The following is a 25,200-nucleotide window of genomic DNA, read 5'->3' as shown; positions in this document are numbered from 1 at the left end:
TGTGTCTACCTGTTGCCCCACCCCCACCCTGTGTGTCCCCTCGTCACGGCGCCCGTCCCGCGTGGGGACGGAAGGAAGTGAGCACACGGCAAGCCCGCTGTCGGATTAGTTACTATTTCTCCCGTCCCAGCAGGCCCAACCTGGCCCAGGGTGGGGTTCCGGGACTCTGAGGACAGGACATGCAGGTCTGGGGCAGGGGTCAGAGTTTCCTGTATTTTATCCATTTGCAACTTGGTCACCAATAGAGAGAAATAAGACTGAAGGCTGACGGGAGGGTGGCCAGGCCCCAGGAGTCCTGTCCCCTCAGGGGAGGGGAGGGAGAGAGTTCTAGAAACCAATGGAGAAAAAGAGGAGGGGGCAAGGGCTCATGTCAGCAAACATGGCTACATCACGTGACACGCCAGCAACACAGGAACACACACCAACGCACACAGCTGCACAGCGGGGCATCGGGAGAGGCGGGGGAGGGGCGGGGGGACCAACCATCTCGTTCTCCGGGAGGTGGGCGGGGCAGGGTGAGTGCATAGAACACATCATGTGTACACGCCCAAGGCATGACAGGAGCGTGACGACCCACGGGCACATGAGACGGACACACGGTGTGCTTTGTGAGAGGCGAGGAAGGGACGGTGGAAGCACTGAGTCCTGGCGTGGGCCTAGGACCGCCAAGGGGCACACTCGGGCGTGTCGGCTGTAGGTGTGTGGAGGGCAGGCGGCACACACTTATCTGAGAACATGCAAGAGACCCCAGCCCCCAGACAGTCATCCAGGACGCACATGGACAGCGGTCAGTAAGCACGTCCATCGCGGGATGTGTGGGTCTTGTAGAAAGCTGGGTTACAGCAGACTCTCAGGGGCTGCTGATCCGCTTGAGGCCCAGTGCCAGTCAAAGAGGCAGAAGCAGCATGCCAGCCACAGTCCTGTCCTTGTGAACACCACGACGGGGGTGTCAGGGAGGCTGCTAGAGACACCTGGGTTAAAAGGAGTCCTGGCTGGTCTGAAGGGAAAGGGGATGGAAGCTGGGGCCTCCTCTGACGTCTCCAAAGAAGCCAAGGATGGCGGCAGGAGGCTCTGGGCGGACTCCTGTCCTACCAAAGAGTATTCTGGAAATGGAGAGGCAGGCTCCCTCCTCAGCACAGCTAACCTGGGGGTTACATACATGTGGACACACACACACACACACACACACACACACACACACACACACACACACGTCAGGTGGGCGGAGCTCAAACATCCAGGCAAGAGAGAGATCAGCTGTCAGGGCTTGTTGAGAAGATTTCATCCGGGAAGGCATATTTGCAGGGTCTCTTCCTTTCCTGGGTCTCCCAGTCCTGCGTGCACGTGTGTACACATACACTTCACACGGCTACCCTGCTCCAGGGCAGGGCACACGCACCTCTGTGTGCCACCTAATGTTCACAGGACTTCTAGCACTATCTTTGTCCCATGTACCGCCTGCCTGTTCCCAGAGAACCCACAGAACGTCCACACAATGGAAGGGGTTCCTCCATTCCTCACCACCAGAGAACAGTCGCTTCGCCTCGCCCTCCCTGTCAGTCAGCTGTGGTAGTGGCCACAGCTGATGTTTCAGCAGTATACGTGTCCAAGGGACAGATTCAAGGATGGCCCAAAGTAGCCACTCAGGTATGTGTGAGATCCAGCTGCCCGAGCTGCCCAAGTCTCTTGAGGAAGAGTCCAGAGCATCAGCTATGGCAGTGAGGACAGACAATAGCTTCTGGGGCGAGTTTGAGAGGCAGGAAGGGGAAATGCCACGGTTTCCCGCCTGCCTGGAGCAGCCCTTGACATCTACCCTCCTTAGGCCCGCCACACTCCTCCCAGGGGACAGTTTATGTGCAAATGGGTGTGGCCCAGGATGGGCACCATGCTGTCCATGTGTGAGGCCCCAGCACCTAGGTGTGGCCACCTTTCTGGAACTTCCTCGGCCTCGGCATTTGTGAACACACTGGGATGTGCCAGCTGTCCAAGGCTCAGTACTGCTATCAGGAGAACCAGAAAGGTGAGACTTGGTGTGTTCCCCTGTCAGACGGTCTGGCGAGGGGAGAAGTATCACTTTGCACACTCCTGACGGAGCAGTGTGTGTGGCTGCTGTTCTGAGGAGAGGGAGGGGGCAACTAAGTGTGAGGAAACAAACCTGGGAAGCATGTCCTTAAAGACAGTGTGTGCATGTGAGGAGAAGGAGGAGGAGGAGAAGAGGAGGAGGAGGAGGAGAAGAAGAAGGAGAAGAAGAAAAGAAGAAGAAGAAGAAGAAGGAGGAGGAGGAGAAGGAGAAGAAGAAGAAGAAGAAACAGGCAGAAAGTCCCTAAGGATGCACGTGTGGGCACACACAGGTATTCCGGGTAGCTTAGAAACAGGTATCTATACCCACCCGAAACTAGTGTCTGATTCACAGCCCAAATGGCTCTGTCTAAACAGAAAACTATCAACACTATACACACAGAGAGAAGGGGGGGAGAGAGGGAGGGAGGGAGAGAGGGAGGGAGGGAGAGGGAGAGAGTCTTGTGAGCAAGCCCTTTACGTGATCTGTTAGGGAAAGTACACATTCATACAAACTAAGCCAAGTTGTTTATCATTTACACACAGGCTTCCACTTGCCTCCCCTGAACTCCAAGGCGCACACACACACACACACACACACACACAGGCAGGGGCAGTGAGTCCCCAGGACATGATACAACCCCCTGGCAGTAACGGAGCCAGGAGATTCTGTGAGTTTGTTCTCCATTCCATAAGACGTGTGCCATGGTCTCTGGGCCTCCCTGGATCCTTTGAGAATGTGGATTATCCACACACACACCTCCCACTCCAAAGGTAGCAGACAGGAGAGAAGGTCAGTAGAGGAATTGCTTTTGCATTGGGTTTTCACACTTACAAAACTCCATGTACACACATTATATGGCCACAGATCTATGCACGCACGCACGCACGCACGCGAGCGAGCACAAGCACACACACACACACACACACACACACACACACACACCTTTGTACTACACATATGTCTATTCACTGAAGACAGTTTAGGGCATGGTGGGCTGCTGTGTTATACTTGGCTGCAGTCTGCACAGCAACCGGGTAGAGAGGAAAGGTCAGGACCACACACAGGACAGACGTGGCAGCAAGAAGGGGGTCAAGGGATCTACATACATCTACACAAGTACACACACACGCTGGGGTGTCCACACGTCTTGAGCATGTGCCCGCGGCATGCATGTTGGTGTGCATGTGTGATCACGCCTGCTGCTATCTATGTGCGGCAAGGTGGAGGTGGGGCCCATGGCAAGGTGAGAGCCAGGGACTCCAGGGTCGGCAGGAGGGCGAGAGGAGCTGGAACTGCCTGGGTCTGTTTTGGGAGTGAGCTTGGAGCAGGGGAGAGTGAAAGGGTGGTGGGGGGTATTGCTCCCGATGTGTGGGGAGGGACCAAGGGAAGAGGAGGGTAGGGGGGGCCTACAAGCCCAGTGTCCCCCCAATGGACGACGCCAAGACCACCCCCAGCACCACACAGCAAATGATGATCATGATTTTCTTCTGCAGGTGGAAAGATGAGTGCGGGAAGAGGGAGAGAGAGAGACAGACAGACAGACAAATGAAGGAAGAGTTGGGATGTGGAACATGAGGAAAGAGAGGGGAGAGAAAGAGAAACAGGAAGAGGTCAGAGCCAGAGATAAGGCCTCTGACCCATTTCCTAACTACCACACCCCACCCACTGATCTACCCCGCCAGCAGGCCCTCCACTGGCTTACCCTCCTCGCCTTGCTCTGGTATTTCACAGCTTTCTTGGTGTCGGACACGGCTCGTTCCACATAGTCCACGGAATGTTCCACGTTGTATTCGATGCGGTCAATCATCTCGCCCTGCAGACAGAGGGAATGTGAAGAGGGGAGAGGGAGGGTCGGGTTGGAAAAGGCAACCTCGGGGCTGGTTGGGGGGGGGCTGTCCCAGACTGGTGCAGCCTGTACCTGGCTCTCCACCAGCATGGCCATGTCCACAAACATGTCGTGCAGCTCTCGGATGCTGGTCTCCAGTTTGATGATCTCGTTGTGCCTTGTCTCAATCTCATTTAGTGCCTGCTTTGTCATCTGTGAGTCCATCTTGATCTGGGGGGGGGGGGAAGAGGGGGCTGTGACCACCCTTTGCCCAGGTCACGGTTTCAACCTCACGGCTACAAGGGCTGGGTTCAAATCCCTGGGCAAATTATTTATCCTCTCATCGACCTTGTTAGCACCACCTAGCAAATATGGATCATAAGCTGGGTGTGGTGGCGCACACCTTTAATCCCAGCACTTGGGAGGCAGGGGCAGGCAGATCTCTGTGAGTTCGAGGCCAGCCTGATCTACAGAGAGTTCCAGGACAGTCAGGGCTACACAGAGAAACCCTGTCTGGAAAAAAAGAAAGGAAAGAAAAGAAAGAAAGGAAGGAAGGAAAGAAATAAGAAAGAGAAAAGAAGAAAGGAAGAAAAGAAAGGAAGAGAAGTATGAATCATAATAGTGCCTATCTCAAAAGGCTGTTATAAACTGAGTGAATTCTATAAAGGTGGTTTCCATGACATAGTGGAATGCCAGGGGGCAGAGGTCAACTTTTTTTTCTTCTTCTTTTTTTGAGGCAGGTCTCTCCATATAGTCCTGGCTATCTTGGAAGCTATGAAGACCAGACTGGCCTTGAACTCACAGAGATCCTCCTGTTTCTAACTGCCAAGCGCTGCCTCCCATGTGCCACTATGCCTGGCCAGAGGTCAACTCTTGCCCTCTAAAGTAAGACCTCTTGGAGTCACCCACCAGGCACCTCTCCAGTCTCACACAGAAAGAGAACTGTATCGGGGGAGGAGGAGGATTGTCTAACTGGCCCAAAACCTGTCTGCCCAGGATTAACGCAACAAAACCCAACTATTCAATACCACTTACTGCAAACTGCCAGACAGTTACGGTGAATACTTTATACCTGGTCTACACCCATTTCCCAAAGTCATCTGGCCACAGAGGCAGAAATGGAGACAGGACTGGGCAGGCCAAAGCACATGTCCACAGGAGCAAGAGAACCTGGGTTTGGGGAAATCCCATCCACTCACATATAAACAGAACAGGGTCGTGTGGAAAACGTAAGCCAAACCAAAAGAAAAGCCTTCAAACATGAATCACAGAGAATGCATGCTTCAGGAGGGGAGTAGGCTGTAGATTCCTGTGGGTCTGGGGACAGAAGTATGCCGTCAGTCACCACACTGCAGAGCTCTGACTCAGAAATTAGACTGCGGAGTCAAGTTCTTCGCAAATTATTTCACTTTCTGGCTCAATTTTCCTCATCTGTGAAATGGGCTACTTCTGAGATCATGGGGAAGATGAAATGAAGCCAGACATAGTGGTTCGCCCATGTAATTCCAGCTGAGGCTGGAGGGTTGGGAGTTTGAAACAAGCCTGGGCCACACAGCATGATCCCGTCTCAAAAAACAAACAGAAAACCCTGCAAGTGTAGAAATGCCTGGCACAGCACTATTGACCGTTTTTTAAGGAGGTGCCTTCCTGCCCTGCCCCCATGGAATCTCCCAGCTCTTGGTCCAAGTTGTCCATTGTCTGGGATTCCAGGGTGGACGTGGTGGAGAGGCAAATGTTTTCCCGACAGAACCTGACCCGACCCAGGGGCTCACATCGTCAGTGAAGATGGCCAGCTTCCCGCTTTCCAACATGTCTTCCAGCTCTTCATTGGTGGTAGTCCTGCCAGCTGTGGAGAGAAAGGACTTCCTGCTCAGGAAGCGGGCCTGGGGTGGTGGGATGAAGGGAGCAGAAACCCAGGACCCACCCTTCCACCCGGCTCAGGCCAGGTGCTGGCTCCGGGGAGGAAGCCCCTGGAGGGGGCCTGTCCAGTGCTGGGGGTTTGGAAGGGAAGGGGCACACGCACTGATCTCCAGCTGCCGCTGGATGCGGTCCTTGCAGCGGTCCCGGTACTTGGACTGGGTTGCATTATACTCGGTCATTACCTCCACGAACTTCCGCGAGAGTGTGGAGTGCTAGAGAATTGGGAAAAGGCACAGCAGGGGGTCAGGGCCACAAGGCTGAGAAGGCTGCAGCACCAGCCTCCCACGAATTCAAAACCGGATCCCCGTCCTTAGCCCGCAGGCAACAACAGGTACCGCGGCGGAGCTCTGCGCTCTGCCACAACCCCGCCCAAAGCCCCCCCCAGAGACCACTCCTGCTCGGGCTGGCCCTCCGCGCCCTGAGCCTACCTGGGTCTTGCGGATGCGCAAGTCTGCGGAGGAACGATTCAGCCCTTCTTCCTGCTCAATGCTCTGCTCGATCGCTGCGGGAAAAGAAGGCACAGTGACAGGCTGGAGACCAGGGGACGTGGCGGGGGACCGGGATCTGGGGTGTGGGAAGAGGTGGGTTCCAGGCCTGGGGAGGAGACACCATGCACCACGAAAGGGACTGTGGTGAGGTACTCGGGCAGGGATCTGAGGGGGGTTCCTAAGGCAGGGAGGGAGGGAGACGGAGCCAAAAGGTCACCAGACAAGTGTGTTCTGATGGAAGGATTTTGCCTTGGGAAGAGCCCAAGCCCAGGAGGGAATGAATATAGACAGTCCACTAGAGGGGACACCCCACCCCCAAAACAGCCTCCAGTTCCTCTCATCTCTGAACAAGAAGCAAAACCCACCAACCTCTTTCTTTTTTCTTTTCTTTTCTTTTTCTTTTTTTTTTTGCTTTTAAAGACAGGTTGTTGTTACATTGCCTAGAACTTGTGGACTCAAAGACACTTCTGCCTCAACTTGGGCCTGCTGGGCCGCACTATGAGACCTGGGGCTAGGGCCAGGGCTGGACAGAAGGGTCTTTTACAATTCCGGGAACTCAGTGGTATGGGTTGATATTTCACCCTAGAAACTGGGGTTCAAGTTCCTGAGACTACTCGTCAAGGTCACCCTGATGCCACCAATTGGAAAAAGATGGGAAAGATGTTTTGTTTGTTTGTTTGCTTGCTTGTTTCCTGGTCAGTTTCTTAATGACCTTCACTTTTCCTGTCTTCTGTCTGGACCTATTCCTGAACCCCTGACCACAAGGTTTTCCTCTTGGTCTTCTAGAAAGTGTTCTAGATCAGGACACAATGGGTCGAAGAAACCACCGAGTCCTGGACCTGTGACCCTCCGGCTCATCTCAGCCTACCAAGTGCTAAAATTATAGGGGCGCACCATTATGCCTCCTGCAACCCGACTTTTATGGTGTTTGTTTCGAAAATGTCACCTTATAACTCTGGCTACGTAGACCAGGCTAGCCTCAAACTCGTAGAGATCTACCTGCCTCTGCCTCCCTAGTGCTGAGCCGAAAGGTGTGCGCCACCATGTCTGGCAGCTTTGATGTTTTATATTTGAGATTCTTGGTAAGACTTCATTTGGAAAAAAAATATTTTGCTGTCAAAAATAGAAGAAAAAAATGTTTTCTAATTGCTTCAGTTTCCCCTACTATGGTGACGAGCAGACCGAGGACAGGAACTGTCCACAGTGAGTCAACATTGGAGGCTGGACTCCTCATGTAGATTGCCTGAACATGACCCCAGAGCGCACTCCCTGAGTCCAAAGACCTTGTCCTTACAGGTCAGCATCAAAGGCTCACGCATGGCTTCCTCTTGAGTCCAAAAGGACATGAAGCTTGTTCCCTCATCCCCCCAGGTAAGGTCAGAGGTCTGGGGGACAGGCCCTCAGTAAAGCCTGTCTAAAGCCTAGCAACGGCCTCCATGCTGCAGAGCCTCGGGAACTGTCCGACGCTGCTGAATTACCACGGCACGCAAGAGGCCGCTCCTTGATACTGCGATTCCCCCGGCACCAGCAGACAAGGAGGTTCCCAACCCACAGGGCTGTGAGGGAAGGTGATTATTACCAGCACCCAAGTCCTTAAATTAGAGTGAATCCATGAGCATTTGGCAAGGCCCGCCTGCAAGCCTGCCAGCCCCTGATGTCAGCCACCCAGTCCAATCTGTCCTGAGCCGAGGGTACTAATACAGAAGCATTTGCTGAGCCACCCTACTGGGTGCTCGGTGTCGTGTTCAGAGCCTGTTCAGGACAAATGAGGACTGAACAAGATTTAAAGCTCTTGGAGGAGTATGTTTCTTTCATTTCCTCCTCCCTTCCTTCCTGGATTTTTTGAAACAGGGTCTTGCTCTCTAGCCCACATTTATCAGGAACGTCCCCTTTCCTGTGCGGCGTCCTGAGTGCCGGGATCCTAGGTCGTCACCACCGTGACTGACTGGAAGTCTGTATTTCTCTGATAGCTCTCAGGTGCAGTTCAGGCGGAAACCCGACCCAGCTCACTTCCCTGTCCCGAGTCTCCAAAGAATGTGGGCAAAAGTGAGCTTGTGCATTTCTCACTGACCAGGAATCTGGGCCCAGAAGCCTGTGCGCACCGCTCCCAGAGGCCTGCTTGGTCCAGCGCAGGGCACAGATCTTTCCCGGCAGCTGCAGAATTGCATTCCTCACCTTTCAACTTGGACCGGACCTTGTTTGCCGTCTTTTTGATGTCTGCCGTGAGGTCCTCCAGCTCCTGTTTAGTCTCTGGGGGGGGGGGGGACAGAGAGGGAGGTGAGGAGCTGGAGGGGGCCCCAACCCAAGCCCCCGCCCCCCCCCCAAGCGGTACTCACTCTCATCCGGGTTGGGGGCGGCCAGGATGGCACTGTGCTGTTTCTTCACCTGTTCCACATCCTCGGACAGTTTCTCGATGCAGCCTCGGATCTCTTCCACCTGGGACAGGACATCAGTGACCCCTCACCCCAGGGTGGTGGGCCAGATGAGGGAATCAGGACAACTAGCCAGGGCTCCACGAAATGGGCCAAACCCAGAAGGCCAAGGAGTGTGCCGGAAAGAGGGAGGTGCACAGGGCAAAGGAAGTTGTTGGGAAGGGGCATTCTGGGCCAGGGCCATTGAGGGCTCTACCTGTTCAAAGAACTCATCCATAAAGTGGTCCCGATCCACATGGACCACCTCCTCTTCATCATCACTGTCTTTTGCCTGGGGAGCAAAACAAGGCCAGGTCCGTGAGCAATCCCTATCCTGTCCTCGAGGTTGACTCTCCTGCTCTCTGGTCCTCCACCTGCCCCACAAACATGCATGGTCGCAGTTCTAGGCTCAGACACTGGGGAAGGGTCCTAGTCCGGAGGGACGGCAAGGACACAAACATCAGAGCCAGGGCTGGGTATCTTGAAGAACAATGCCTGAGATGCCCAGGTACCTTACAGGGAGTCAGCTAAAGGCCCTCTCTGAGGTAGGAACAGCCTCATGCATTCAGAGTCTCCCCGGAAAGAAAGCTGTTGCTACTGACTGTTGGATATGGACAAACTTCAGTATTTCAACAACCGACTAAATGCCATCCTTGCGATGGTTGTCTCTGGTCTCCAAGGAGGACTCTAGAATGGTTTCCCAGGCTGCGAACCTTCCTGCCATCCCCTGGCAGTGCCTGCTCGGGTCTCCCTTTTCCCTGCCCCGACCTGACCATTCATTCCCTTACAGAAGGTCACGCCACTGCCAAGCTGCCCGTGGCTGATGCCAAGTTGAGCAAGCACAGCCAGGCCCAATAAGGGCTGGCCGAGCCATGTCGGCCGCACACTCTGACCTGCTTCCTCCCACACCTTCCTCCTCCTCCTCCTCCCATTGCTCTCTGCTATTGGAGACCCTTCTTCCCCACCCCACCCCCACCCCCCACGCTCTTCACTCACTTTTCTTCCAGTCCCCTCCAACCCTACACCCACCAACTCTCTCTGACTCGGATTTCCCAGTTGCAGCTGCTCAGCCCTCCACCCTTGGGGCTCAGAGACACAAAGGGATTTACCCACCCACACTGCCATCTCCAGGCAGACCAGTGACACAGACAGAAGCGCTGACACCCAGGCACACAGAAATAGGCCCCCGACACCCACATGGAGCCACACTGCCGTGTTGACATTCACTGCACACAGACCCAGGCAGAGAGAGCTGCATTGCCGACACACGGACACACAGACCTGCAGTCACGTCCCCAGGACATGGAGGAGGGTGCTGCCGACTCAACGCAACCTCAACAGCCCCAGGACTGCATTCTCACTCACTTGGAAGGCACAGAAGGGCTCCCCTGGGATCCCCACTCATCTCTGCTCGGGGGCAGAACTCTCGGGGCAAAGTTGAACACAGCCATCGCCAGACATTAAGTCTGGAGCCCTAATCAGCTCCAGTGGAAAGTTAAAGGGGTCAGCCTGAATCCCAGGCAGGTTGAGCCAGGGTTCAGACAGAACATAGCCAAGAGAGCCTGCATGAGATCCAGACAGAAGCCGAACCGCAGCTGCCCGGAAGTGGAGCCACTGGGACCTGAAGCCCGGTCTGTATCAGAGCACAGACGACAGACTAAGGAACCACACTTGGCTCAGAAGTATCTGTGCAGGCTGAACCGGCACACAGCCAGATGGGACGAAGTTACAACCAAGACGCCGAGATCACTTGGGATCTGTGGAGCCCAGGCAGCTTTGGGACCAGCACATGCCAAAGGAGACCTCCTGCTGCAGGCCAGAAAGTCGCCTGATTCTGCCCAGGTCTTGCTCAAACCAAACTTGACAGTCTCAAAGACCCTGCTAGGACTCCCGGCGTCTCCAGCCTCAGCCTGCCCCAGGACTGCCCCGGGCAGATGCTGGCCCTGCAAGCCTGAGGAGTAGGGCTCATCTTTTGGATGCACTCGTTTCTCACGGTGCTTTCCAGGTTCTCAGTCTCCAGGGCCACGGCTTCCTGCAGACCCTCCCGTCCTCCTGCCCACCCTGGACCAGCTTCATGCAGGTCAGGAGAACCTTTGCTGGTCTAGGTACCTAGGAACTTTCCTCTTCTCTGGCTCTTTCCCTTCCCATGCCAACTTGAGGAAAGTCCTTCCTAAAGTCTGATTTCACTTTCTCCTGCTGTTTTCAAAGCCTCTTTCCTTAGAGTATCCTAGAGTATCCAAGCTACCTATTTGCTTGCCCTTGAGAAGGGAAAAAAGGTAGAAGGGCATAAGTATGATTTGGTTTGGCTAACATAAAGAGAGCTAAAATTCCTCAGTGTGTACAAACACGTTCACATTCATAAACTCTTTTGATCCTCACCACCACAGCCTAGTGGGAGAAGCCGAACAAATACTGTTCCCATTTCACAGATGAAGGATCGCAGAGCCAGGGTGGGCAAAGGACAGTGATCTGCCCAAGGCAGAGTAGGACCAGGGACTAGGTCTGCTTCCCACAAGGCTCTGTTTGCAATTGGCGCCCTAAGCACTCTTTGCCATGGGTTCTTTCCCCTCCCAGGCTAGCTCGAGCCTCTTCGACCGGACAGCCCAGCCACAGTGCGGTCTGCCAGTGCCTCCCGAAGGCATCTTACATGATTCTCCTTATCTCTTCTGATCTTCTTCAAAACTCTGTAAGGAGGGGCTGGAGCCATGGCTCAGCTGCTAAAAGTGTGTATTGAGCCGGGTGGTCCCAGCACTCGGGAGGCAGAGGCAGGTGGATCTCTGAGTTCTAGGCCAGCCTGGGCTACAGAGTGAGTTCCAGGAAAGGTTCCAAAGCCACACAGAGCAACCCTGTCTCAAAAACAACAACAAAAATCAAATAAAATCTATTTTAAAATTTTAAAAACAAAATAAAAACAGGGTCTGGGGCTGGAGAGATGGTTCAGAGATAAAGAGCACTGGCTGCTCTTCCAGAGGTCCTGAGTTCAATTCCCAGCAACCACATGGTGGCTCACAACCATCTGTAATGAGATCTGGGTGCCCTCTTCTGGGGCGTAGGAATATATGCAGACAGAACATTGTATACATAATAAACAAGTAAATCTTAAAAAAAAAAAAAAAAAAAAAAAAAAAAAAAAAAAAAAAAAAAACAGGCTCTGGAGAGACGGCCTAGTGGTGAGGAGCACAGGCTGCCCCTCCGCGGGATCCGGCCTCCATCCCAGTACCCACTCGGCAGCTCACAACCCTCTGGAGCACCAACCCCAGGGTGTCCAGACATCCTCTTCCGGCCTCTGGGGGCACCAGGCATGCCTGTGGTGAAGATGCAGACAAAACCCTCATACATCGTGAATAAATAAGTAACTCTGTGAGGAGCCAGTATGGCGGTAAATACTTATAATCCCAGCATGGAAAGCAGAGGCAGGAGGACTGCCATGAGTTTGAAGCAACTGAGTTCCAGCTCAGCCTGAGCTACAGAATGAGATCCTAGAGAACAGACATATAACTAGCATGCTCATACTTTAATGACAGCAGAGGCAGAGTGAGGTGAATCTCTGTGGGTTCGAGGCCAGGCTAGTCTACACAGTCAGTTCCAAGCCAGACAGGACTACACAGTAAGACTGTCTAAAACTCACAAACATAAACAAACTCTCTAATGACCACTGAGACAAACATCGAAACAGTTTTCCAAAGTTCTGGGTGCTTGTCTGTATATTCTGCACATGCTCATCCATTTAATTCATTATAGATCTCTCTTGTCTCTGTCTCTCTCTCTGTCTCTGTCTGTCTGTCTGCCTCTGTCTGTCTCTGTCTCTGTCTCTGTCTCTGTCTCTGTCTCTCTCTCTCTCTCTCGTGTGTGTGTGTGTGTGTGTGTGTGTGTGTGTGTGTGTGTGTAGAGGGTTGGGTGGGGATGGAACCCCAGGGCCTCGAGCAAGCTAGGCAACACTCTGTTACTGAGTGACCATGCCAGCTCTTGGTTTTCTGAAAGTCTTACTATACTCAGGGTAGCCTTTAACTTGGAATGCTCCTGTCTCTACTTCCTGAGTGCTGGGATTATAAACCGCATGGCCACCAGACTTATTCATTTAATTCTTACAAGAGCCTCCTGAGACAGATATTATCACACACCCCTTTCATAAGTGGGAAAACTTTAGGCAGAGAGAGGCCAGTGAATCTGCTGCTGAACTGGCGCGCGGGCTTCTGCCTTCCCGGCCTCATACCTTCAAATGGCAGTCTCCTCCCACAGCGGCCGCAGGAAGCAGGGAAAGGCAGGGAAAGGCCTAATGCCGCATGCGGGGAGTGTCTGGTGAGGGTGGACTGGGAGCCTCTGTGCCTCCCGTGTGGCAGATGAGGAGACAGCTCAGACAGGATGCTCTCTTGCCTGAGACTTCGCAGCAGACGAGGCCAGAGGTGGAGCTCGAAATGGGGACCCGTCAAGTCTCAAGGCTTTTCCCATCCATCCTGCTGACCGGTGGCAGTCCCTCTAGTCCTACCTGGCCACAGAGAGAGCTATGGTGCTCTCTCTCTTCCCCTCTATTTCTCTGTCCCTTCACCCACTTCTTTCCAGGGTCTCACTATGTGGCCCAGAGTAGCCTTCAACTTGCAGCGACCCTCCTGCCTCACCCTCTCAAGTGTTGGGATCCCAGGTGTGAGCCCATGTCCAGCATGCGGTTCCTCACGTTTAATCTCAGCCACTCCACGAAGTAGATGTCCTTATTCCTATCTGACAGGTAAAGAAACTGAGGCACAGACAGATTACATAACTTGCCCGAGGGTGGTCAGCCCATGAGGTGTGGGTGGGTGGCAGGACACTGTTCGTCACTGTCCACCAACTGCTGACCACCTGGGAGGATCCGGGGGGTTAATAAGCGCTCCTGTCACCTCAGAAGCTTCCCTGGCTGTGTGGGGCATTCAGTTCAACCCCCTAGCTTCCATCTGGCTCCTTAAAGCCAAGTTGTCCACATCAGCAACAAGAGGGTTCTGGTGCGTGTGTTCGCATGTATGTGATGTTGGAGACTGACCTGAGGGTGTCAGATACACACATGCTCACACACACTACCATACACTGGCCACCAGGCTCCTGACCCCTGACGGTTCTGCCCATCTGCCTCCTTAGCTTGGGTCTCCCCTCCCCATCTCCCATAGTCCAGCCTGGCTCCTCACTCCTTGCCCTCTGTTAGCCTACACAGACCACCTGCTCCCTTCCTGATCTTCTTCCCGCCTCCCCAAGTCACTCATTCACCTAACAAATATGTATGATTGGCACTAGGGGTGACCAAGCCTGGGTAGGAAGGGCTTGCCTCCAGGAGCTGAAGCTGTGTGTGTTGGGGGGGGGGGTTAAAACAGTGAAACATGGGTAAGAGAGTGCCTGAGCCTGAGAGTCGCAGGCAGAGGGAAATAAACGGTGTGTGTGTGTGTGTGTGTGTGTGTGTGTGTGTGTGTGTGTGTTGGAAACATGCAGCATGCTGGCACTTTCAGGTGGCCAGGGAGGGTCTTTCTGAGGAGGTGACATTTGAGCGGAGTCCGATCATGCTGCAATGTGGGGGAAGTTAGGCAACGGGAACAATATCCTTGGGCAGAAGGAACGAAGAACTCAAGGCAGAGAAAAGCCCAGTGCCCTGGAGGGGATGATCCGCTCGCTCACTCTAGTCTCTGCCTGCTCCTGCCAGCCAGGAGGCCATCCAGCAGGCTTCCTGGCCTCCCCTCCCCCTCCCTCCTTCCTCCCCGACCTCCCACCCCAACTGGCACATGTCCTGTTTCCCTCCCTCAACCCTCTGATCGCTCGCTCTGTGTCTTGGTTGGCTTTGTTCTTGGACCCGAGACACCTACTCAACTGAGGCGTCCCCACGGCGAGGTTCCAAGTCCAGCCCAATAGCGCCTAGCTCCCAACCAAAAGTCTGGGCAACCTGAGACAGAAAGCCCTGGTTCAACACCAGCTCTGCCAGCTGTGGCACCTCTGGCAAGTCTGTCTTTTTTCATGTAGCCCTTGAGTAATTCCAAAATCAATTAGGTGTCATCCAAGTGGGCTTCCGTGATGCTCCAGAGAGAGTCAGAAGTCACCGGGGACTAGCTAGCAACCACACAGCACCCTGTCTCAGGCACCCTGTATGAACCAACTTTGAATTCTCCAAGTAATCCTGTGCAACCAGCTAGTACCATTACACTCAAATTACAGGTGACGAAACTGAGGCTGGAATGTAACTCTGTAAGAGAGTACCCGCCTGGTGTATTCAAAACCCTCAGTTCATGCCAGCACCACACAGAGACACACACACACACAGACATACACACACACACACACACACACACACAGATACATACATACATACAGAGATGCACACACACAGATACACCCACACACAGATACACACACAGACATCATACAGATAGAGATGCACACACACACACACACACACACAGATACACACACACACAGTCACACACACAGATATACACACATACACACAGATGCCGATGCACACAGACACACAGATACACACACAGACACATACACATAGACACAGATGTGCACACACACACATAGACACCCAGATACACTCATAGACACATATACACACACAGAGAGACATATACACAGATACACATAGACACATACACACACAGATGCACACACACACACACACACACACACACACACACACACACACGCCAGGTTAAGTAATTTGCCCAAGGTCACCCATGAAGTAACTGAGTTAGGACATAAGCCCAGACAGACAACCTGACTCCTGTGTCTGGGCCCTCAACCTCTGTAGGATAAACAGATCTGAAAACTCCTCGGGAAGACTACAGAGCCCTGGCAAGGCAACCAGGCCGGGCAGCTCGCATTCCTGAGGCCCCTTCACCATGTCCTCCGGCCTGCTGAGTCTCTCCTGCTTCCCCATGGCTTGGCTTTCAACTCTGGCACAGACTCTTACACTCCAGACATCTGGAGCTCCTACCTACCCCACCCCGCCCGCACCCACCCAAACCTCCCTAAGCTGTGACTAACAGCAAAGCCTTCGGTGTTCACCCAGCCCCCTCAGCCTCAGCCCTCCACATCATTTGCCTCCTGCCCCAGCCACCTGCTCCCCCCCCAGCCCCACCTCCCACCCCCCAGCTCCCAACAGCTCTGGCCACAGGTTTCCTCACCTCCGGGCAGGGAGCCCTGACTCAGAGGAGTACTCCTCACTCTTGTCTCCCTCGCCCTGCAATTCTACCACAGTTCCACCCCCACTTTATCACATTTCTCTAGGTTTGGGGATCATGGAATGTTCTTGGCTGCTGGGGGTCTGAGTTCGAATTCTGTTGTCTCCCTTGCTTAGCTGGGGAAGCCCTTTAAACCCTCTGGGCTTTCGTTTTCCCAAATATTAGACAAGGCAGACGCTCTGTCTACCTTACCGGGAAGTTGGTTGGGATTTAAAGGGATTGCCATGACAACCCCGCTCTGGAGGGGAGCTGGGATGCTGGGGCTGCTGGTCTGGGTTTGAATCCTGCCTTTTTCGAGCTATGTAACTTTGGCCAAGTTCCTCTGTGGCCTTTCCTGTGAGATGAGATCATGCTAACCCCAGCCTCACAGGACTGTCAGTAATCAGAGGTGATTTCCCATAGAACGCGCAGGGTTGAGTTACCATCGCTACTACCCTTCTCCTCACGCAGTAAATAATCCTTCCTATCTCCCCCCCCCCTTCCACCTGCCTCCACAGGCAGTCCCTGGCTTCTCTGTCCCTCCCCTGTAGCTCCTGTGACCCGGGGTCCCCAACTCCAAGTCCAGCCTTTAGAACAACACAGCTCTTTGTCTCTGCTCTCAGCCTGTGTTTCAAAGGTGCAGCCCCAGGTCAGCCGGGCAGCCTGGAGGCCCCTGAGCCATTTGACCTGCCCGACACAGACACTGGCGTGATGACCTTGGGGCAGTCCCTTCCCACTCCTGCACCTCAGTCTCCTCATCTGTCAGATGGAATACCAGCCTCTCGGAATTCCGGCATAACCCACTCTGTCGGGACCGAGTGCCCAGTGGCCACCACCACACGGCAGACTGCTCCCTCAACCTCCTTGGACCCGTGTCATTCTCCGAACCGTCTCAGCGCCCTCCCTGCCCCGAGACATTCTCATCAGGCCATGGCGGTCCCTCCAAAGAACAGCCTCCCCTGCAACCTCCTGACCCGTCCTCCCCCAGCCCTGCGGGCCAGCCTCCTGGAGCCTGGGCCCCGGCCGCCAGCAGCCTGCCCCTGGCTGCTCCCATGCCCCAGTTCCCCCAAGCACTGTGTGGTCTATGTCATACAACCCAATTCGGTGACCCGGTGGGTGGATCTTCCTCTCCTCTCCCACCCTTGGGGTCACCTCAGCTGAGGCTCTGGCCCGGGGGAACTCAGTTCTCCCCCACACTCCCCCCTGTAAGCAGTGCCTTCTCCCCACGGAGCAACACACCAGTGCGCTTGCGTGCACACACACACACACACACACACACACCACCACCACCACCACCACACACTTCATTCACTGCTAGGTGCTAGCATCTAGTCCCAACCTGTGTCCTCCATAGCATCCCAAATCTGGGTCCTACCGGGCCCGGCCTGACCAGTAACCACCTCCATCCGTCCGATTTGACAAACCTGCTCCAGGGATGATGGTGCCCCCCATTCCTCTCTTGACATTCACCCTCTCTCCCATCCCCAGGTTAGATCCCAGGGCCCCCCTGGGCATACGGGCTGCCCAGGCCCCTGAGACCTCTCCTGCCCCCTTGTGTCTTAATGGCCTTCAACTCCATCCAGGCACTGTCCTCCAATTGCAGGTTCACTGGAGATATCAGGTGCCCGGAGATGCTAGGGTTCCCGGCTTCCAACCTCTAGTCTTATCATTTGCCCCCCATGTCCCAGAATCTCCCCCACTCCATCCCCACGCGCTCCCCAAATACAGGGTCCCGCCTCCCCACCTCTCCCACCCCCTGGCTCACACTCCGCAGCTCCTGAGTCCGATCCTTCATCCTGCGACGGGCTCCTCCTCCCCTTCTTCGTCCTCCCGCCTCCGCTGCTTCTCTCTGCCTCCTGCCTCTGTGCTGGAGGCCGGGGTCTGGGGGCACCGGACTGGACCTCCGAGGGATGTGGGGGTAAGGTGCGCGGCGGCAGGGGGGGGGCGGGGAGCTGAGGCCAGGCAGAGACAGGGGCCTGGGCCGACTGGGCTCTGCCTGGGCTGCGGTGGCGATGCGGCTGCGGCACAGGGTTGGATGGAGGGATGCGGGAGCCGAGGCGCGGGGGAGGGGGGCGGAGGGAGGTGAGGAGGAAGGGAGGGAGGGGGAACAGGAGGGGGCGGGGAGCAGGGGGCATGCGCAGCGCCCCGGGCTGGGGGCGCCTGGGGGTTGTAGTCCAGGGAGGGGCACCCACGGGAGGGGCACAGGGGAGGCCCAGAAGTATGGGGGGCGGGGGCAGAGCCCAAGAAGCAGGGAGAGATGCAGAGGCAGGGACAGGGATGCTGGGTGTAAGGCGGTTGGGGTGGACCAGCAGAAAGAAGGTCTAAGGCGGTGAATTAAGGGAATAACCTGGGAGATACCGGGAGAGTGTATGCACGGGTGTCTCTGTGAGCCTACACAGGACCACTTTTATCCTGTCTCTTCGGCTCTGCAGGAGGCTCTTTGGACTAGAAATAACAAACCTGACCCTGAGTGTGGCTATTGCTTACTGAGAAGGACATGGGGCTTGTTCTGTACATCCTTCGTCACCCTACCTGGGAGTGCCCTGGCGCTGGTGGGTTTCAGCTTGCCTACCCACAAGAACAGGGTGGTCACTACCTGCTGAGACCTTCTGGTCTGGCATTTTAGGTAGCTCTGATAAAAATGGCACTTATCCTGGCCTAGGATGAATCTCTCGGTGGTATGTGCTTGCCTAGCATGCCGCCAAGGCCCTGGGTTCCACCCCGCAACACCGGGTGGTGGGGGGCGGGGGTGGAGAAGAAAGGAAGATCTCTGCTGAGTCTTGAAATCTTGAATCTAGTGCCTCAGAAGGTCCACCCTTCTCTCTTCCTCTCTCCATCTCATCACTTAAGAACACATCAATTCTTCCTTTCCTCTGCGGTGTGGGCTTTGGACTCCCAGTGGGGTGGGCTTTGACCTTGTTTTTGCCAAATACCCAGTAACTACCCTGAGACACCATTTGTCTGTGTCCTAGCCGGACCTAACATCCATGACCTTCAACAGCTCCTAAACCCAGTGGCCTTCCTGTGAAAACTCTCCCCTCCTTGTGTCCTTGCCTGCCTCCTGCCCCATCACCTCAACCTCCCGGGTCTGTCTCCCACCTCCTTCCAGGCTCCTCCTCTGTCCTGTGACCCTCGGTCAAGGTTCCTGGGTGCTAGCCTAGGGTCTCATCTTCCTTTTCAATCCTTTGACTTCATCTACACATGTGTATGCAGGTGTGCTCACGTGTACGTGTGCACACATGCAGGTCAGAGGTCAGTGGTGGGTGGCTCCTGACTCTCCACCTTACTTTTAGCTTTTGAGACAAGATCAGGCACTGATCCCGCAGCTTACCATTTTAGCTACAATGATTGACCAAGAGTCCCTGGAGCCCTGCCCCCGGGGTACAGATGTGTGCTGCTGTGCACAGCTCTTATGTGGATGCAGGGTATCTGAACTCAGGGACACATCATCTGCCGAGTCCAGGTTCTCATCTTGCTCTACCACACCTTTCAGTACCTTCGTGTCTGTAGCATCCACCTGTACCTGTGAACTAGATCCTTCTCAGAGGAAGACCCTTCTATAGCCTGAGGCCAGGAGCACAGAGCCATGGAGTCGGAGATGGCAGGCTCACCTGTAGAGAGCAAGGCAGCACTGTGGTGAGGGGACCCCACAGGGTCAGCCTTGGCTGCGAGACGTGCTTCTTCCCATTTTCCATCAAAGGTGGCATCTCTGTCCACCCAGCTACTCAACGGAGGCAGACTCTGTCCCTGACTCCCCACCAGAGCGCTGCTGCCATGGGTATCCGTCATGTCCCGAGTGCTACACGGCAACTCATCAACCTCCTAATCACGCCTGCTCTCCCGAGTGTACAGGTCAGCAAACCCGGGCTCCAAAGGATTAAGCAGTGTGTCCGGTGTTACAGGTAGAGCTCTCCTTGGCAGCTTCTCCCTCCCTCCGAATGCTGGAGATGGGAGTTGGCTTGTCACATGCCGGGTAAATGCTCTACACTCAGCCCGGGTTGGCCACATCCTCAACTTCCTCCCATCCTCACTACCTCAGCTCAGCCTGGGTTCGCAGCACCTTCCTCCCACCTGGACCACCAGGGACGCTTCCTCGACGACCCTCCCTCTTGAAGGCCCTTTCTTTATACGCCTCTTCCTCCCCGGGTTCTGGGATGATTGTCTCCAAGCTGTCTGGGTATGCTGATGATTGTACCACCGCCTCCCACACTAGCACTCAGGAGGCAGAGACAGGAAGATGCCAGGTTGAAAGCCAGCCTGGTTATATAGTGGGACTTTGATTCAAAAAGACAAATGGGCTGTCAAGACAGTTGAGCAGTTCAGAGCGCTGGGTGTTCCTACACAGGACAAGCTTCAGATCTCCACGCTTCAGCACCCCCACTGACAGCTGCCTGTATCTCCTGTCCCAGTGGATACGATGCCCTCTTCTGGCCTCCAGGGGCACTGCACCCAGGTGGGCATTTACACACACACACACACACACACACACACACACACACACACACACACAGGCAAAACACTCACACTTAAATACAAATCTTTAAGAGCTGGGAAGATGGATCCACAGTTAAAAGCACTTGCTGCTCTTGCTGAGAACCCAGTTTCAGGGCCCAGCACGCATGTGGCACTCACAACCATCTGTGACTCTAGTCCCAGACAGGTTGATGCCCTCTTCTGGCCTCCTCAGGCACCAAGTACACATGTGGTACATGTACATACATGCATAGATAAAAAATAAAAATAAGTCTCTAAAGCAAACCATTTGGTGACCTCAACATCACCTCCTTTTCCCATCACCTCTCTTCCTGCCGAGAAATCATAGCCTCCACACATCTTTGAGCGTCTTGTTGTGTGTGGCATGGTACAGAGTCCTTTCTCTGACAGTCACACTTTCATCCTATGTCTTTTTTGTTTGTTTGGTTTGGTTTGGTTTTTGTTTTTTGGCTTTTTTCCCTCTGTGTAGCTTTGGAGCCTGTCCTGGAACTCATTTTGTAGACCAGGCTAACCTCAAACTCACAGAGATCCTCCTGCCTCTGCCTTCTGAGTCCTGGGATTAAAGGCGTGCGCCACCACCGCCCGGCTCATCCTATGTCTTAATTAGGGTTTTATTGCTGTGAAGAGACACCATGACCATAGAAATCCTTTTTTTAAAAAAAAAAAAAAACAATTTATTTATCTTTATTTTATGTGCATTGGTGTATGCATGTATGTCTGTGTGAGGGTGTCAGATTTTAGAGTTACAGACAGTTGTTAGCTGCCATGTGGGTGCTGGGAATTGAACCCGGATCCTCTGGTAGAGCAGTTGGTGCTCTTAACCACTGAGCCATCACTCCAGCCCGACCATAGCAATTCTTATAAAGGAAAATACTTAACTGAGGCTGACTTACAGTTCAGAGGTTTAGTTCATTAGCATCATGGCGGGAAACATGGCAGCATGCAGGCAGGCAGACATGGTGCTGGAGAAGGAGCTGAGAGTTCTATATCTTGATCAACAGACAGCAGACGGCTCCACCAGTGACACACTTCCTCCAACAAGATCACACCTACTCTAACAAGGCCACACCTCCAAATAGTGCCACTCCCTATGGACCAGGTATTCAACACATGCGGCTGTGGGGGGGCCATTCCTGTTCAAACCACCACATCCTGTGAGGCCAGATTCCAGCCGGCCACGAGCATAGCACAGGCCCAACTGCTGTCTCCATTTTCCCAGGGACTGACACAGGCCAAGTACAGAGGAGATGCTCACCGGAAGTCTGAATAAGAGGCATGCTGACTCACATCTTTGCCCAGGCAGAAAGACAAAGAAAATAAGCCCAACGAAGTTGGTACATTTTGTCTATTGTGCTCATTTCCCCGTGGTTTTGTGGATCCTTGAACATAGTGAGTACACAGTGTTTGTTAAGGCGATGAATGAGTGAATGGACACTGGCACACACACGGGATATGAGGACAGGAGTAACTTCTGTCATTGTCCAGGAATTTATTTATTTAACCTGGAACCTTGGGTGTGATGAACAAGTACTTCAGCATTGGGCTACATTTGAAGTCCTTATTTTTTTTTTAAAGATTTATTTATTATGAATACTGTCTGTCTGTATACTAGAAGAGGGCACCAGATCTCATTACAGATGGATGAGAGCCACCATGTGGTTGCTGGGACTTGAACTCAGGACCTCTGGAAGAACAGCCAGTGCTCTTAACCAGTAAGCCATCTCTCCAGCCCTGAAGTCCTTATTTTAAAAGATTATTATTATTATTATTATTATTATTATTATTATTATTTGAGTCGGGCTCTCATTATGTAGCCTTGGCTGGCCTGGAACTTGTTATGTAGACCAGGCTAGCCTCAATCTTACAAATATCTACTTGTCCAAAAGCATGCGCCATCATACCTGGCCAAGATTGATTGATTGATTGATTGATTGATTTAGGTTTTTCCAGACAGGGTTTCTCTGTGTAGCTTTGCACCTTTCCTGGAACTCACTCTGTAGCCCAGGCTGGCCTTGAACTCACATAGATCCGCCTGCCTCTGCCTCCGCCTCCGCCTCCCAAGTGCTGGGACTAGAGGCGCTATTATTATTTTTAATATGTGTGTATATGCGTGTGTATCAATCTGTTCATGCACGTGAATGCAGTTGCCTATGGAGACCAGAGGTATTGGATCCTGCAGTTACAGGCAGTTGTGAGCTGCCCGACGTGGGTGCTGGGAACCAAACTCAGAGTCTCTGCAAGTGTGGCATGCTCTCCTAACTGCTAAACTGTCTCTCTAGTCCCTCTTTTTAATTTTTTAAATAATATTTATTTTACCTATGTTTCAGTCACATGTATGTATGTGCACCATGTGTGTGGCTGGTGCCCATGGAGGTCAGCAGACAGCATCAGATCCCTTGCAACTGGAGTTACATACAGATGCTTGTAGCCACCATGTGGGTGCTGGAAACTGAACCTGGGTCCTCTGCAAGAGCAGCCAGTGCTCTTACCTGCTGAGCATCTCTCCAACCCCTCCTTTTAATTTTTTATTTGGAGATAGAGAACTGCTAATTTGCTGAGGCTGACTCTGAACTTTCTATCCTTCTGCTGTAGCCTCCCAAGTTGCTGTATTTAAGGGTGTGTGCCAGAGCCAGCAAGGGGGCCCAGGTAGAGACAGTCGCTGCCATCTCAGATCTCCCTGGAACCCATGGTGGAGGGACAGAGTCCACTATTGCAGGTAGTCCTCTGGCCTCCACTCGTCCTATGGTACACGCACACTCATACGTACAACGATGAATCCCTTAGAGGTGTCTGCCCCATGCTTGGATTGTTCCTTGACCTTCTGTTGCTTTTTGTGTCATTTGCTTGTGGTGCTCAAGATTGATCCATGCCCCTGAATAGGCGAGGCAAACACTGTATCGTCTCGCTAGATCTTTATGACTTCCATTCAACACATCCAGGATCACTTGAAATCTACCGAATAACTATGAGGCGAGTCTGCATCATGCATCAGTTTCTTTTGCAGTCTCTCTACCTGGGTGACCGTACCAGACAGCCCCTGCTCAGAACTGTCCCTGACCCCCGTTGCTCACATGCTGCCGTTTCTTAAACATGCTGACTCCTGTCTCAAGCCATTCATTCCCACATGCCTTTCGTCAAGCACCTGCCTGCTGGTGGTCCCTTCTCTATCATAGCCTTCACAGCTTAGCTTCTCCAGTTTTTCTTAACTCCTATGGAGTTCGAGGGAAAGCCTATTAGATTGTCTAGTCTCTTTCCTAGAAATTCTGATTCCACAGATGTGGCCTGGAACTAAGGAACCTGAGTTCTTAGCAGTTACCTCTGAGGACTTCTTTGCAATTGAGTTTGAGAATTGTTGGATATTGGGTTAGCCAGGTTATGTTACAAAAAACCAAAACAAACAAAGAGCCCTCTAACCTTGAGTGATGTAAGACTATAGAGATGTAGGTTGGGTGTGGTGGAGCATGCCTTTAATTCCAGCACTCTGAGTTTGACGCTAGCCTGGTCTGCAGAGTTCCAAGGACAGTCAAGGCCACACAGAGAAACCCATCTTGGAGACAAACAGACTGTGAGATTTGGTTACTTTCTAGAGATTCTCTTCTCTCTCTTTTCTTTTTTTTCTGTGGGGGTGGGTTTCAAGACAGGGTTTCTCTGTGTAGCCTTGGCTGTCCTGGAACTCTCTTTGTGGACCACGCTGGCCTCGAACTCACAGGGATCCACTTGCCTCTGTCTCCCCAGTGCTGGCATTAAAGGCATGTGCCACCACCACCTGGCTGAGATTGTGTTCTTAAGAAGCCTCAGTAGTTCAGGTAGAGCACATATACACAGCTGATCCACCTGTGAACTTTCTGGTTAAATCTCTGTCCCATCCAGCACAGCACCTGCCACAGCTTGCCTGTCTGGGCACAGGTGACCAGCCATGGGGTCAGAGCATCCATCTGCTAGTGTCTAAGGAAGTTCTGCTCCGTGTTCTTCATGCTTCAGCGGTGAGTGAAGCGGACATCAGGTCTGCCCTGGGGAGTGAGTGCCTGCCTTTTCTGAACCCCAGTGTCTAAGACTCTAAAACAACTCTGATACCTTCTGGTTTGGGCCTGGAGACAGGACTCATTGAGAAAATGATCATGAAAGTCACTTGCAACAAGGGATCTCAGTTCAAGCAGCCATGAAAGAGCCTGGGACTCCGGTGTGTCCCCTTCCTGTTCTTCTGTCATTTCAGCCTGTTTCCAGGTTTATCCCATCAGACCTTGGAATTTGGTTTTATGTCCCTCTCCTCATCATGTTTATTGCCTCATCAAACTGTTATGAACCTGAATGTGATTATAATATTATTAATAATAGTGATGGTCTTTCTGTGCCAACTTAAACATTAATAAAGAATATTTACTAATTAAAATAGTAATGATGCTGGTGATATATCATTATATCATCCTTACATAGTGCTTATCAGGTACTGAGCTTTGTTTGTTTGTTGTTTTTTTTTAATTGTGTTTTTTTTAAATTTACTTATTTTTATTTTATGTGCATTAGTGTTTTGTCGGGTTCTGGAACTGGAATTACACAGTTATGAACTGCCATGTGGTTGCTGGGAACTGATCCTGGGTCTTCTGGAAGAGCAGCTAGTGCTCCTAACCACTGAGCCATCTCTCCAGCCCCCAAGCTCTGTTTTAAATATGTTGTAGGCATATTTACTCTTCCAATGACTGTCTGAGGTTACTTCTGTTATCTCCATTTATAGATTAGGAAATGAAAGTACAAGGGCTGAGGCAGCTTGCTCCAGCAGGAGCTGACATTCCCTCCAGATGAAGCCAAATATCCCCGTAGTCAC

At 53.0% G+C, this 25,200-nt stretch overlaps 1 protein-coding gene across 2 annotated transcripts; it reads right to left on the bottom strand.

The window, feature by feature from the left end:
- Nucleotides 1–100: 100 nt before the first annotated feature.
- On the bottom strand, nt 101–17,932 carry Stx1b (syntaxin 1B). 2 transcript variants are annotated; one of them, XM_028885614.2, is made up of 10 exons: nt 17,650–17,932; nt 8,924–8,998; nt 8,632–8,731; nt 8,471–8,545; nt 6,236–6,309; nt 5,911–6,019; nt 5,660–5,733; nt 3,981–4,118; nt 3,765–3,875; nt 101–3,549 (listed from the first exon to the last, which is right to left on the bottom strand). In XM_028885614.2, exons 1-10 carry the CDS (start codon nt 17,677–17,679, stop codon nt 3,469–3,471), a joined length of 867 nt encoding a protein of 288 aa, XP_028741447.1. In that variant the 5' UTR covers nt 17,680–17,932; the 3' UTR covers nt 101–3,468. The 2 variants fall into 2 exon arrangements, with proteins under 2 accessions (XP_028741447.1, XP_037066145.1); XM_037210250.1 differs by lacking the exon at nt 17,650–17,932 and adding an exon at nt 17,309–17,365.
- Nucleotides 17,933–25,200: the final 7,268 nt, after the last annotated feature.

Source organism: Peromyscus leucopus, chromosome 1 (assembly GCF_004664715.2).
Source record: "Peromyscus leucopus breed LL Stock chromosome 1, UCI_PerLeu_2.1, whole genome shotgun sequence".
Classification (NCBI taxonomy): Eukaryota; Metazoa; Chordata; class Mammalia; order Rodentia; family Cricetidae; genus Peromyscus; species Peromyscus leucopus.
The sequence above is the reverse complement of the archived record's forward strand: the minus strand, read 5'-3'. Positions and strand labels throughout refer to the sequence as shown.

Coding starts and splice junctions, on each gene's coding strand:
- Stx1b (XM_037210250.1), bottom strand. CDS start 17,350: ATGTCAAGAGAGGAATGGGGGGCACCATCATCCCTGGAGCAG. Junction 8,546..8,631: donor CGCCCCCAACCCGGATGAGA/GTGAGTACCGCT, acceptor CCCCCCCCCCAG/AGACTAAACAGGAGCTGGAG. Junction 5,734..5,910: donor CCAGCGGCAGCTGGAGATCA/GTGCGTGTGCCC, acceptor TTCTCTCCACAG/CTGGCAGGACTACCACCAAT.